Source organism: Chelonoidis abingdonii, chromosome 3 (assembly GCF_003597395.2).
Source record: "Chelonoidis abingdonii isolate Lonesome George chromosome 3, CheloAbing_2.0, whole genome shotgun sequence".
NCBI classification, from domain to species: Eukaryota; Metazoa; Chordata; order Testudines; family Testudinidae; genus Chelonoidis; species Chelonoidis abingdonii.
Window position 1 is genome coordinate 157,246,102 of NC_133771.1, and position 13,557 is coordinate 157,259,658.

Here is a 13,557-nt window from a genome sequence, read left to right on the forward strand (position 1 = left end):
CAAACTAGACACCATTAAATTAGGCTTGAATAAAGACTGGGAGTGGATCAGTCATTACACAAAGTAAAAACTATCTCTCCATGCTAATTTTTCCCCTACTGTTACTCACACCTTGTCAACTGCTGGAAATGGGCCATCCTGATTATCACTACAAAAGTTTTTTTTCTCGTGCTGATAATAGCTCACCTTATTTGATTACTCTCATTACAGTTGGTATGGCAACACCAATTTTTTCATTTTCTCTCTGTGTATATATATCTTCCTATGGTATTTTCCACTGCATGCATCTGATGAAGTGGGTCTTAGCCCATGAAAGCTTATGCTCAAATAAATGTATTAGTTTCTAAGGTGCCACAAGTACTCCTCGTTCTTTTTACATTCAAGAGAGGTGCCGTATCTCTAAGAACTTTACACGTAGGACCACGAAGGAGAGGGACAATAGGTTAAAGTTCCTTCTAATTGAAGTGGCATTTTGTCCCCATACAGATCTGCAAGGGCAATTGGCACGGACCACCTCAGGGTTGGTGAGGAGCACCCTGGCATCCCCGTGTCACAACATTGCTTTTCCTCCTTGGCATCAAGGAAGGACACTAAAAAGGACTGCTGGTCCTATTATTCTCCATCAGTGCACAAGAAGATCATCCCTGCACCAACTCCTCAGCACCACTTAACATTGCTGGTGCTGAAGAAGAAACAGCGTAAGATGAACCATGGACACTTGTTGACCCCAAGGCCTGCAGGCCATAGGCTCTCAGAAAGGGTGTTACCCACACCAGTCCACTCTGAGGCAGCAGTAGAGTGCACAATTTCATCAATTCCAGTGCCCAGAAGGGCATCCTTGAGTCTGATGCAAACAAGGGAGAAACCAGTAGGGAAACTCAACTCTGGCTTTACCATCAACACCAGAGGCATTCCACACAGTGAGGGACCTCCTCTTCTTCCTGATGCCTCCATCTTCAGTGCGGCATGAACAATCAATGGCCACCCAGGCACTGAGAGAGGCTATGGCACCAAAGCAAGTGCCTACCAAGGGCAAGCCAGCTATGATGCAGTGGCACAGCTCTTCCCACAAGTGGCACCACTACACCTCGTGGCACCGATGCACTTCATGACACTGGTCTACGTCACAACAGTGCTCTCCCTTGTAACACTGCTCTACTTCCCAGCATCGCCCCACTTCGGCACCGCACTGCTCATCACCCCCCACAACTCTGCTCACTGGCGCCAACTGGCACCGCACCGCCATGGTCACCCAGGAGTGATTTTCCTGAATCAGACTCAGAGGCTGAATCCTATGCCTTATGGGGGAACAGACATGGTTGGGCTACAGACACCAAGTACTGGACATGGTGCAAGGGGTTAACATGTACACCGTGGCCGCCAGTTCAATGGCAGATACTTATGCAGTGTCCAGTTTGGAACCCATGGGCATTCCAACAGCTTCAAGGGCCCCATTCAGGACACTCATACTCAGTGACTTCTAAAGCTCCCCCACAATCCCCCTCAAACAGGGTTTGGTTTCTGGGACCGAGGTCAGTGCAGAGGCCAGTGCTGATGCCAGTACCGAGGAACAGGATATACCTTCACGGGACCCATCTACAGAAGAGACAGTTCCAGGTCCAGTCCCTGTACAGGCTTCGTCATCCTCCTTCTTAGATGAGGCACTAGTGGGAACTGCTGTGGTACCCACCCAGGATGACTGTAGGGCACATCAGGAGCTTCTTCGCAGGATGGCCCAAAACTTGGGCATTCTAGCAGAAGAAATCACTGAAGCTGCTCACTCCCTTGTGGACATATTGGCACCCTCGGGGCGTTGCGAGTTGCCTTACTCCTGAATGGGGCTACTCTGGAGCTGATAAAGGATCTTTGGCAAACTCTTATGTTGATATATCTAAGAGAACAGAGAGGAAGTATTTCATTCTTCAAAAGGGTTGAATTCCTATGTACTCACCTGTCACTGGGCTCCTTGGTTGTCTCCGCGGACCTATCTTTGAAGGAGGCTCCCTCTTCTTGGTGCAAATGGCCTTTTGAGGGTACGCCTGAGCATGGTGTACCAGGATGTTACCTGGATCCTGTCTTTCCTTCGTTTGTGGACCAGGAATGGTCCCATGTTACCACCGACCATTGCGTGTTGTGCACAGTAGAAGTGGGATATATCCTACAGTTCAGTTGTTCCCCTCCTTCCCACCCATCCTCTTCAGAGATTCTTCTCTCGAGAGATTTCTGGCCCAGGAGGTGCAGTCATTTCTAAGGGCAGGAGCAGTGGAGGAGGTTCCTCCGGAGCTAAGGAGCAGAGGTTTTACTCCCATTATTTCCTGATCCCAAAGGCCAACGGTGACCTAAGACCCATTTTGGATCTACGGAACCTCAAGAGCTTCATGAAAAAGCTTACATTCCACATGGTCTCACTGGCCTCAATTTATTCCTTCTTTGTATCCAGGGGAGAGGTATGCCGTCCTCAACCTAAAGGACATATATTTTCACACTGTGATATTCTAAGGACACAGGAATATCTACAGTTTGTGGTGGATCACAACCATTATCAGTTCACAGTGCTCCCCTTTGGCTTATCAGCAGCACAAACTGCATGTCAGTTAGGGTGGCCTTCCTGAGGAGTTGGGTGCAAGTATACTCCTACCTGCCTGAGTGGCTGATCAAAGGCCAGTCCAGGATCCAAGTCGAAACTCATGTAGAACTGATACAGTTGATCTTCCAAGACTTGGGGCTATTGATAAACAAATAGAAATTGATATTTGCACCAGCCTAGAGAATAGAATTAATTGGCATGGTCCTAGACTCCACCTGAGCCAGGCCTTACTTTTGGAAGGTAGCTTTCAAGCAACAGGGTTGCTTCTAGAAGGTGTGACAGAACACCCCATTACTACAGTAAGGATGTGCTTGAAGCTGCTGGGTCACATGGCTTCATGCACTTATGTGGTACAGCATGCAAGGCTGAAGCTAATGCCACTCCAAATGTGGCTCGTGTCAATATATGCATCAGGCCGCCATCATTTGGACAGGGTGGTTTACCTTCCCCCATTGATAATTGCAAAGTTTTGATGGTGACAGGATCCAGAGAACATGTGTGCGGTTGTTTCCTGTCAAGACATGCTCCCATGCTGTCCCTAGTCATGGACACTTCCAACATGGGATAGGGAACCTATCTGGGGAGCTTCAGGACCAAGGCCTTTGGTCACAAGAAGAACTGGCTTTGCACATCAATGTGAGAGAGCTAAGGGCGGTGCACCTGGCCTGCCTGGCTTTCAGAATGCGTTTTGGGGAAAACCAGGTAGTGGTCCTCAAGGACAACACAACAGCAATAGATTATATAAACAGACGAGGGAGGCTCACTCCTCTCCCTTATGCCAGGAACCTCTGAGTTTATGGAATTTTTGTATATCCCGTTCTATTCACCTTGAAGCATCATACCTGTCAGCGGTACAGAACAAGTTGGTGAACCATCTCAGGAGATCCTTTACCAACTATCATGAGTGGTCCATTCACCCAGACATCTTAAACATGATTTTCCAGAGGTGGGGTTTTTCCCAGTGAACCTGTTTGCAACAAGCCTCAACAAAAGATGCACCCAGTTCTGCTTTTTTGGGGGATAAAGGCCAGGGTCTCTCACAGACCTTTCTCCTCTCCGAACGGGAAGGCTCCTGTACACATTTCCTCCTACATCCCTGATCCACAAGGTCCTACTCAAAGTCAAGAGGGATGGAGCACAGCTGATCCTCATAGCACTGGCTTGTCCACACCCTAGATTTGTTTATAACCTTATTGGACCTCTCAGTGAACAGAATGATCAGTTTACCACTGCTCACAAGACCATGGTCACCAGCTCCAAATTGCACTACAAAGAAATTGCACTACAGTACTTGTATGAGGTGAATTGAAAAATATTATTTCTTTTTATTTTTTGTACAGTGAAAATATTTGTAATAAAAATAATAATATAAAGTGAGCACTGTATACTTGATATTCTGTGTTTCAATTGAAAACAATATGTTTGAAAATGTAGAAAAAGATCCAAAATATTTATAATAAATTTAAATTGATATTCTAGTTTTGTTTAACAGTGCAATTAAAATGACAATCACTACTATTTTTTTATCTCGTGATAAATTATGATTATTGTTTAATTGTTTGACAGCCTGAATTTAAATGAATGTCTAGTAATTCAAATGTTGCTTTATTACATGTATTTGGAGCTCCAATATTTAGTACTATACCTTCTGGACAGTAGAAAAATAAATACACCATTTAAGTTTCTAATGCTTTCAACTTCTCTTTTTGAAAATTGAATTTCTCCGAACAAGTAAAGGCATTTGTGTTTTTGGCAACTTAAATAGCCATTTTCAATTATCCAAATAAAAAAATGAATATTTGCTTACATTAGGAAAAAAGCACCTTTGCAAAATATATAAAGCTCCAATATTGGATAGGTTTTTGTTAAACTTAACTAAAATATTCTCTTTTGGAGTAAGACTATTGAAGAAAAAGTTTGGCCCAATAGGTATTTTATTCCATAAAATTTTGAGCATCTGAAAACTGGTTTATAATGAAAATGCATTTTCAACCATAACTATAGAAATGCTGTTTCATTTGTAGCTATTTGTCAAAATGATGTTCATGATATTTAAAATTAAACGGTAAACAAATGACTGATTCTTATCTCACTTACCATTATCTATAGTAATCTGGATCAGAATCAGGTCTTAAATATTTGTCATAATTAATATTCCTTAAGTAACTGGTCTAAACACTAAAAAAAGTTATTCTAGACTACTGTAAGTAAGAATATTGTACAATATATGTTTTCATTTATAGAATCCTGGGTATGCCGGCCGTCAGGAGCTACCAGAAAATCTAAAAATTCAATTTAGAACTGTGTCCATGATGGTTCCAGATAGACAGGTAAAACTGATTACTTAGCTAAAGAGAAACCAAATATTTTAAGTTTATTGAGATACATTTTTTTCAAAATATGTTCATATTAAAAAAAAAAAATATTAGTCCATTTTCCTTTTTTTCCTTTCCTTCCAAAATTTTCAGAAAAATTAATGGAATTCTGAATGCTGTGTTGTATTTCAGATAATTATGAGAGTTAAGCTTGCAAGCTGTGGGTTTATTGATAATGTGGTCTTAGCTCAAAAATTCTTCGTTCTCTACAAACTTTGCGAGGAGCAGCTCACTAAACAGGTGTGTTTCCTAGTCTTATGGTACTTACAATACAATTTTTCCTTTAGGTTTTGATCTGTGCACATCTCTGTTGGAATATCTGTGTTGTTTCTTTTAAAGTTGAAATATATTTCAAACAAAAAATCTCTTTATAAAATATATATTACCTTTGAGCAAACAATCTTATTTTTCACCCCTTTAAATAGATTTATACATATTTTGTGATCACCTTCCTCTCCTCCAAGTGCTTCAATGCTTCATATGAATGATTGCTGGGAGAGGAGAGGGGATTTGTGGTGGAAGAGTGGGGGGAGTAGAGGGAGAGAGGTTTGGGGATGTGGTGAGGGGAGAAAAGGGGAGGAGCTATTATGGGGAGAGGGATAAATGGAGAATGGCTGATAAGGATGGAGAGATTGGTTAGGGTGCTCAGGCATAGGGGAGAGAGTGAGGATTAGGGGAATGAGACACTGGGCTGGTGCCAATTAGGGTGGAGGATTAGATCCAGGGGGAGCTGTCAGCTCCACATTCCCTTTCCCATGTATATGCTAAAATCGCACGGGACCTAACACTCTGGTAGGGGAAGGAATCTGAGCCCCTCTTCCTCTCTTAGTGTTTTTGCCGGGGCCTATTGGTATAGTAGAAGTGTGGGGTCCAGATTAGTGCATAGCTTGGATTACCTAACCAAGCAATGTGTGATACTCCAGTAAGCAGTAAATTACTGTCTGTGATATGTGTATGAAGCAGCATAGGGCACCAGACAGCAAGGAGCAACTTTTTACATGCTAATGGCTTCTAAAGTTCTAATGGATTAATGCAACAGGAAGAGGGAGCTTTGGTGGAAAAGATGTAGGGGGAGCTGTATGTTGCAGATGATGAGGGGGAAGGGTGGAAAAGAAGAAAGAGACTCTGATCATTTCTCACACACATCAAGTTACTGTAACCCCTGTGTAATAAAATGTCAAGATTTTGAACATAAACCATGCCAGAACATGCCTTCAACTTTTAAGCCACATGGCAGTGGCCACTTTCATGATCATACATGCAAGACTACACATGTGATGTCTTTAGGCATGGCTCTGTACAGTATATCTCCTCCACAAACACAACCTACACAAGCTCTTATCCATGCCAATGCGAGTCAAGGACTCACAGCTCAACAACATCTGTGTCAGAGTTCCTTTCCTCCAACCAACACCGACCATGATCCTAAGAACCAATGCGTCCCTAATAGGTTGGGGAGTTCATCTCCATGATCACATAGTACTAGGCCGATGGTTGTTAACTGAATCTGCCCTACACAAAAATCTCTAGAATTACGAACAGTCCTCAGTGTCTGCTGACATTTCCTCTCTCTGCTCAAACACTGTACCATCAGAGTCATGATGGACAATCTTGCCTGCATGTATTATATCAACAGGCAGGGCAGAACTGTAGAACAGGTATATCCAACACGTCATCACCATTTCAGCAGTGTACCTCTCTGGACACCAGAACGCCACTGTGGACATATTGAGCAGCAGGTTCTCCCATGATCGCAAGTGGGAATTGGACATGCAAGCGCTTCAGCACATCTTTAACCGATAGGGATACCCCACCATAGACCTCTTTGCCACACAGCACAATGCCTGCTGCCCTCAATTCTGTTCCAGAGTGGGACTGGGACACTGATCTATGAGAAACGCATTCCTCATAATGTGAGATGCACCACTTCTTTATGCCTCCCCCACCTTTCCTTCCTATTCTGAGTACTTTGCAAGATACAGGAGGGCTTAGCTCATGTCATGCTTATATCTCCAACATGGCCATGACAGGTCTGGTATACTTACCTCCTCCACATGATAGTATGCCAACTGATCTCTCTTTCGCAGGATGCATCTTCTATCTCAATCCACAGATGCTCCATCTCAAAGCCTAGCTCCTCTGTGGTTCTGGGATTCTGAAATAACCCGTTTGGACACAGTCAAACAGATACTTTTGAATAGTAGGTGTGACATGACTAGACACACTTACAAATGGACTAAATTTCAGTGCTGGTGTGCCTCCTACCAAGTTGATGCAGCACATGCTCTTCTATTACTTATCCTGGGCTATATAAGCTACACCTTAAACAATCAGGGTTGTCTATCAGCTCCATAGTGAATACATAGTGAGTACACTTGATAGTAATCACTACTTTTCATTGCCAGATAGACAATCAATCTGTCGTCACACATCTGCTCAAAAAACGCTTTCTGAAGGGTCTCCAAAATCTTTATTCCCACATACAAGACCCAAACCTTGCCTGGGACCTCACCCTCATTCTACTTTCTCTGACTAGACCCCCGTTTGACCAATGGCAACCTGTTCTTACATGTGTCTGTAACGAAAATGGTCTTCCTTGTCACCATCACTTCTGCCTGACAAGCTGGTGAAATTGCAGTGCTTATGGTAATTCCATCATACATAATCTTCTACAAGGATAAAGGTACACTATGCCCACACATGAAATTTCTATCTAAGATTCCAAAATCTTTCCATCTCAACGAAACAATACACCTTCCTTGTTTCTTCCCAAAGCCTCACAGTAACCAGCAAGAGGCAGCTCTACGCACCTTGAACATGAGACAAGATTAGCATTTTAGCTGGACAGGACTAAACCTTTCTGAAAATCATCACAGTTATTCCTCTCCAGCAACAAAAGATTAAGAGACACAGCCATACCTAAACAACACCTTTCAAAGTGGATTTGGCAGTGTATATATTTATCTTACAAACTCCACAATAGACAACCTCCTACCATAATCAGAGCACATTCCACACATTCATTATCCACCTGGATAGCATTTCTCAATAATGTCTCTATTGCTAAAATTTGCAAAGTAACCACATGGTCAACAGACACTTTTGTCCGTCGCTACGCTATTACACATGATGCTGCAACAGACATTCTCCTAGGATATTCTGTCGTAGCATTGACAGTAAATGTCACTCCGAAGCCCCAGCCTTCCAATTAGGGTCACTGCTTTCTAGTCACCTACAAGTGGAGCACTCATAGGGACATTACTCAAAGAAGATGAGAAGATAACTCACTCTGTGCAGTAACTGAGGTTCTTCGAGATGTGTCCCCCTATGAGTGCTCCACTACCTGCCCTTGTCACATCTGCTTCGTAGCCAAAAATAACATACTCTCTGTGGCAGAGAAGGAACTGGAGGCTATCGGACATACAGTGCTATATATATGTCACAAGCACTGTCCAAGTATGGGGAAGTGTGCATGTGTGCATGTGTTGCAAGTGTGCATGGTTCTGCCCTGCCCACTAGTCAGGGCTACAGTGTAAGTACCATAGTCTAGTCTTAGAGGTTATAAACTGGTGAAATCATGGAATCATTCTTCATTTACACTAATATTGGTGAGAGCAGACTCATGCTATAGACTTTGTAAATTCATTGAGTCAGATAACACTGGTTTGACTAATTTTTTTTAATAGGTCCAGGCCTGTGTGGCTAAGCACACAACTCTGAGTATAGATCTATTGAGGAAATAAATCTGGAGACTTCCAATTTTTATTGGTATGTAAGCTAATTTTTTTCCTTTTTTAGGTTCATTATGACTTTGGTCTGAGGAATATCCTTTCCGTATTAAGGACCCTTGGAGCTCAAAAGAGGGCCAGACCAGATGACAGTGAATTGAGTACTGTTATGAGAGGACTAAGGGATATGAACCTCTCTAAACTGGTGAGACTCTCAATTTAAGAGTTCAGTAGTGTATGGGTGAATGTCTTACCTGTTTTTTATAGTTTACAGTTTTTTATATGCTTTTTTAAAAAATCTCAAACGCTTCCTAACTTCATTTTTAAAATTCAGACTGGCAAGTAGCTCAATGAGCAGAATGTGCTTATCACATTTGAAAACAATGCTTAAAATGCTTGAGGTCATAAACAAAACACTAGTGTGCAGTATGGGCAGTATGTTATTTTCCTTACTAAATTAAGTGTGCACAGGGTGATGAACATGGTATAAATGAAGAGATTCACTTGAGTGCTCACTTAACTAGATTGCTCTTTATAGTCAGCCTGCTCAATCAGGAACACTTGTGTACATGGTACACATCTAAAATATACATAATTAGGCATACTCAAAAGTTGGCGTGCATCTTCTTAAATGATGTTCCTTCTTTTTTGGTAGCCTGAATTTAGGGGCATAATCAGCATGTTATTTTGAAATCAGCTCCTAAATTGTTTTATGCTCATTATTGTAACATAATGATTCATTTTTACTTATGAGAAAAGAAAACTATACTATACATAGTTGTGCTTTTAAACTTTTTTTTTCATTTTTCAGGTAGATGAAGATGAGCCCTTATTTCTTAGTCTCATCAATGACCTCTTCCCTGGGCTACAGTTGGACAGTAATACATATGTTGAACTACAGGCTGCAGTAGCCAACCAGGTTGAAGAGGCAGGGTTGATTAATCATCCACCTTGGAATCTTAAGCTTATTCAGGTAGAGCATCTTATTGCTCAAAGCCTTCAGACAAACTATAGATCATAATAGATGCTTTTGAATTCTGTATGTGAATAATCTATTTTTGTGCATTACATTCTCCTTAGTTCATAATGAATAGGATATGCCTCTTCCTTGTGGAATTTGGAAGTAGTCCATAGTTCTTTCTGATGGCTCTAGGATTAAACTGTGCCTTTCTGATTCTCAGCCTGTGGGTTCTCAGTCTGCCAGGAAATAGGGATCTGTGTCTCAGAGGTGAGAAGGGGTCTTGCCCCATTTTCATTAACTGGACAGCTGAGCACAAGGAGTCTATACTCGCAACAGAGCCACAGAAGGGCTTCATTTTAATCTAGTTATACCATAATTGGTTTATACAGAGATAAGTAAGAAATTCTTTTCTAGAGCCGAGCATCTCCAACAATTCTGAGACCTATGGGTCTATTCTTCTTCTGTCTCTGGTTTCCAGGATCAGTTCAACACTGTAACACAGCCTCAGAGATCCTGGGGGCGATGGAGGTGCTGGGGCCGCGGCACCCAGGGCTCAGTGTACTGGGCTGCCTGCCCAGTGTTTGAGCTGCCCAGCACTGGGGCCACAGTATCAAGGGCTGGGGCTATGATGCCCTGTGCTTGGGGAGGCTGGGGGCACTGGGGCTGTGGTTCCATATGCTCGGGGGGGCTGGAAGCACTGGGGTCATGATGCACTGTGCTCGCTGGGGCTGCCCACCCTGTGCTCAGGGGGCTGGGAGTGCTTGAGCAGAGCAACCCAGGGCTGAGGCGGCAGGGCCAGCAGCCATGGGGAGAAGAGGGAAAGGGAGGAGGGATGGGCTCCAGCTGGGGAGGGGAGCTTAAGGGGCGAAAGAGGAGGCAGAGGTGTGGTGGGGCCTCTGGCAGAAGCGGTGGGGCTGGGGGATAGCCTCCCCTAATGGCAGCTCATGTGTTGCTCATGAGCGATAGTTTGCTTTGCTCCCAACTATTTCTATGCCAGCTTTGACTTTAATTGTGTTTTGGAGTAGTTGTGTGCAGTCTTTAATATCCCTTTCTCTTCCTCCTCTCCTGGATCAGATAAATAGCAGTCTGGTGGTATCAGCCACTCAGGTGCATTACTTCAGAACTTCCGTGCTGAACTCCTTGCGCCAGCTCCCCGCATGGCAGAGCTCTCCCACGAACACTAGGCTAAATCAAAACAGTGTTCCATGTGTGAAGCAGGAATTATGGGCTCTTCAAAGCATGAATTATACTGTGCCTGATCACAGCTAGCCAACTCTCAAAATGCCAGAGCAGGGTCTTAGAGTCAGGTTTGTAAGGTCCACCATGCCTCCGCACAAAGAGCCACAACTCCAGTGCAGAAAAACCTAATCAGGAAATACAGAGCATATTATAGAGACAATCCAAGGATGAGGAGGCCACCATCTGGCCAGCTTAGGGGGTATGTCCCAGGGCAGAGGTGAGTCAGATGAAAAATAACCTTAAGGAGCACCATGTTCACCTTCCCACCCCTGTCAGATACCAAAGTGAGTACTCAGCTCCCTGGGGAAAAAAGCAGGGTTCCTACACAGCTCCTCTGCTTCACAGTACAAAGCTGGGGACTCTAGCAATGAGATACCCACCCCCAGGCATGGAAGTGGGACCATGAGGGGGAGGACACAGCTGGAGATATATCCAGAAAGATCAAGACACTAAATAAAGAGATATCCTGTGCAGTCACAGCCCAGTGGCAACTCCTGAAAAGTAGGTGAAAAAGGCCAAAGAAACCCAAAATGAATAAAAAGGGTGGGGGGGGGGATGACACAAATCTAGATGCTATTTATCGTCTGACTCTGGAGCCATCTCCTGTACTGAGGAAGGAGTATTCTAAGATTCTGTCTCTGAGCAGGAAAAAAAGTTGCAAGGGTTTTTTCTCCCTGGTAAGTTTGAGACTGTGTACAGAAATATTGTATCTGCCATTTAGGCACATGATGACAGGCCTAAGGGTAAATACCTGCCTTCCAAATCTCTGCATGATACAGCCATCTTGCTGCACCCAGCCTTTGTGGGCATAATCAGTGAGGAATGAGAAACACCTAATGGGATGAACACTTCAATACTATTAAATGTTAGAGCTCAAACAAGCCATCACAGAATAAACCAAAGGTCAATGCTGTAGTGATATTTTTAGCAAAAGATATGACAATCCCATCCAAAGGGGGATTTTTCCCCAAAGAAATAACTGTCAGAAAAGTGAGAGCCACTCTGAGGCTTCCTCAGCCACCATTAGAGCATCCTGGCCATTACCTTCTTTAAGAGAACTACAGAATTCAGAAAAACAGAACAGGAGTACTTGTGGCACCTTAGAGACTAACAAATTTATTTCAGCATAAGCTTTCTTGGGCTACAGCTCACTTCTTCGGATGCATAGAATGGAACACACAGACAGGAGATATTTAGCAGGATAGCTCATCTCAATTGATTAGACTCTTCCAGTTGCTATGCATACTTCCACCTTTTCATGTTATCTGTATGTATAAATATTTCCTGTCTGTGTGTTCCATTCTATGCATCTGAAGAAGTGAGCTGTAGCCCACGAAAGCTTATGCTGAAATAAATTTGTTAGTCTCTAAGGTGCCACAAGTACTCCTGTTCTTTTTGCGGATACAGACTAACACGGCTGCTACTCTGAAACAGAATTCAGGCTGGATGACCTTAAATCAATGAAAGATAGGGGCCATCCTGACTTCTAGACTACCCTGAAGAAAGTATCCCTAGCAACAGCCTTTGTAGTAGATGCCTCAGAGGATGCAATGAGATTCTGAGTCAGGGCCACAGCATCCAGCTCAGAAGCCAACCTCATTTGGCTACACCTCCAGACTGCAGACATCCATGACACACATCCTGTGCCCATCCAAATACACAGGTGTCGTGTTGAGGTGCAATTCAAACAAGTGAGATGTTGTGTCACTGCTTGTCCTGTAACCCTGAGTTCCTTAAAATGCTTTGCTGCTGTAGTTCCTTGTCTGGATGCTCACAGCCAGCATACAAGCATACACTGAGTGTCTGTATGTTAACCAAGCCTGGTTCAGCAATGCTGACTCCAGCAGCCTGCTTGTTACACCACAGCCAAAGTCTGGTCTCCATCAGCATTTGTTACTCCTAGGCAAGTGACCCCATCACACCTCAGTCCCAAATTTTCCCCCAACTGTCTGCCCTGAAATGTCCAGCCCTTTCCTGGAACATTCAGAGGAGTAATGCAGTCTATTGATCCTTTAAAGAAACAAAAGCAGTTTATCACTTGAAGTAATTGTTAACTCCACTTAAATTCAAATACAGCATTGCGTTGTTTTAGATTAAAGTGAAAAAAAGTTTATTAACAAAAAGATATGGACCTTTAAGGAAGTACAAGGGATAAAAACAAAATCGTCACAAGCAAACAAAAATTAAATACACTTTCTAGCAGCTAACACTTTACTCAGCAAGCTGCAGCTTGGTTCTAGGTATATTTCTTACCACTCTTTTTTTTCTTTCTAGCCATGGCTGACTTTCTCTCAGTCAGGTTCTTACACAGAAGTATAATGTGCTGGCCTTTCTTGTCTTTCTAAGTAAAAGATTTTTACCTTATCTGTTGCATCCGACGAAGTGGGTATTCACCCACGAAAGCTCATGCTCCAATACGTCTGTTAGGGTATGTCTACACTATGGGATTATTCTGATTTTACAGAAACCGTTTTTTTAAAACAGATTGTATAAAGTCGAGTGCACGCGGCCACACTAAGCACATTAATTTGGCAGTGTGCATCCATGTACCGAGGCCAGCGTCGATTTCCAGAGCGTTGCACTGTGGGTAGCTATCCCATAATTCCCGCAGTCTCCCCCGCCCATTGGAATTCTGGGTTGAGATCCCAATGCATGATGGGGCAAAAA

At 43.3% G+C, this 13,557-nt stretch overlaps 1 protein-coding gene across 1 annotated transcript in view; it reads left to right on the top strand.

Annotated features, from left to right (window-relative positions):
* DNAH8 (dynein axonemal heavy chain 8) overlaps positions 1-13,557 on the top strand; it is a 621,721-nt gene that overhangs the window by 358,170 nt on the left and 249,994 nt on the right. Inside the window, exons 47-50 of the mRNA XM_075064269.1 lie at positions 4,831-4,917; positions 5,095-5,202; positions 8,761-8,895; positions 9,502-9,663. Of these exons, the coding sequence (XP_074920370.1) occupies positions 4,831-4,917; positions 5,095-5,202; positions 8,761-8,895; positions 9,502-9,663 (492 nt within the window). The remainder of the gene's footprint in view (positions 1-4,830; positions 4,918-5,094; positions 5,203-8,760; positions 8,896-9,501; positions 9,664-13,557) is intronic.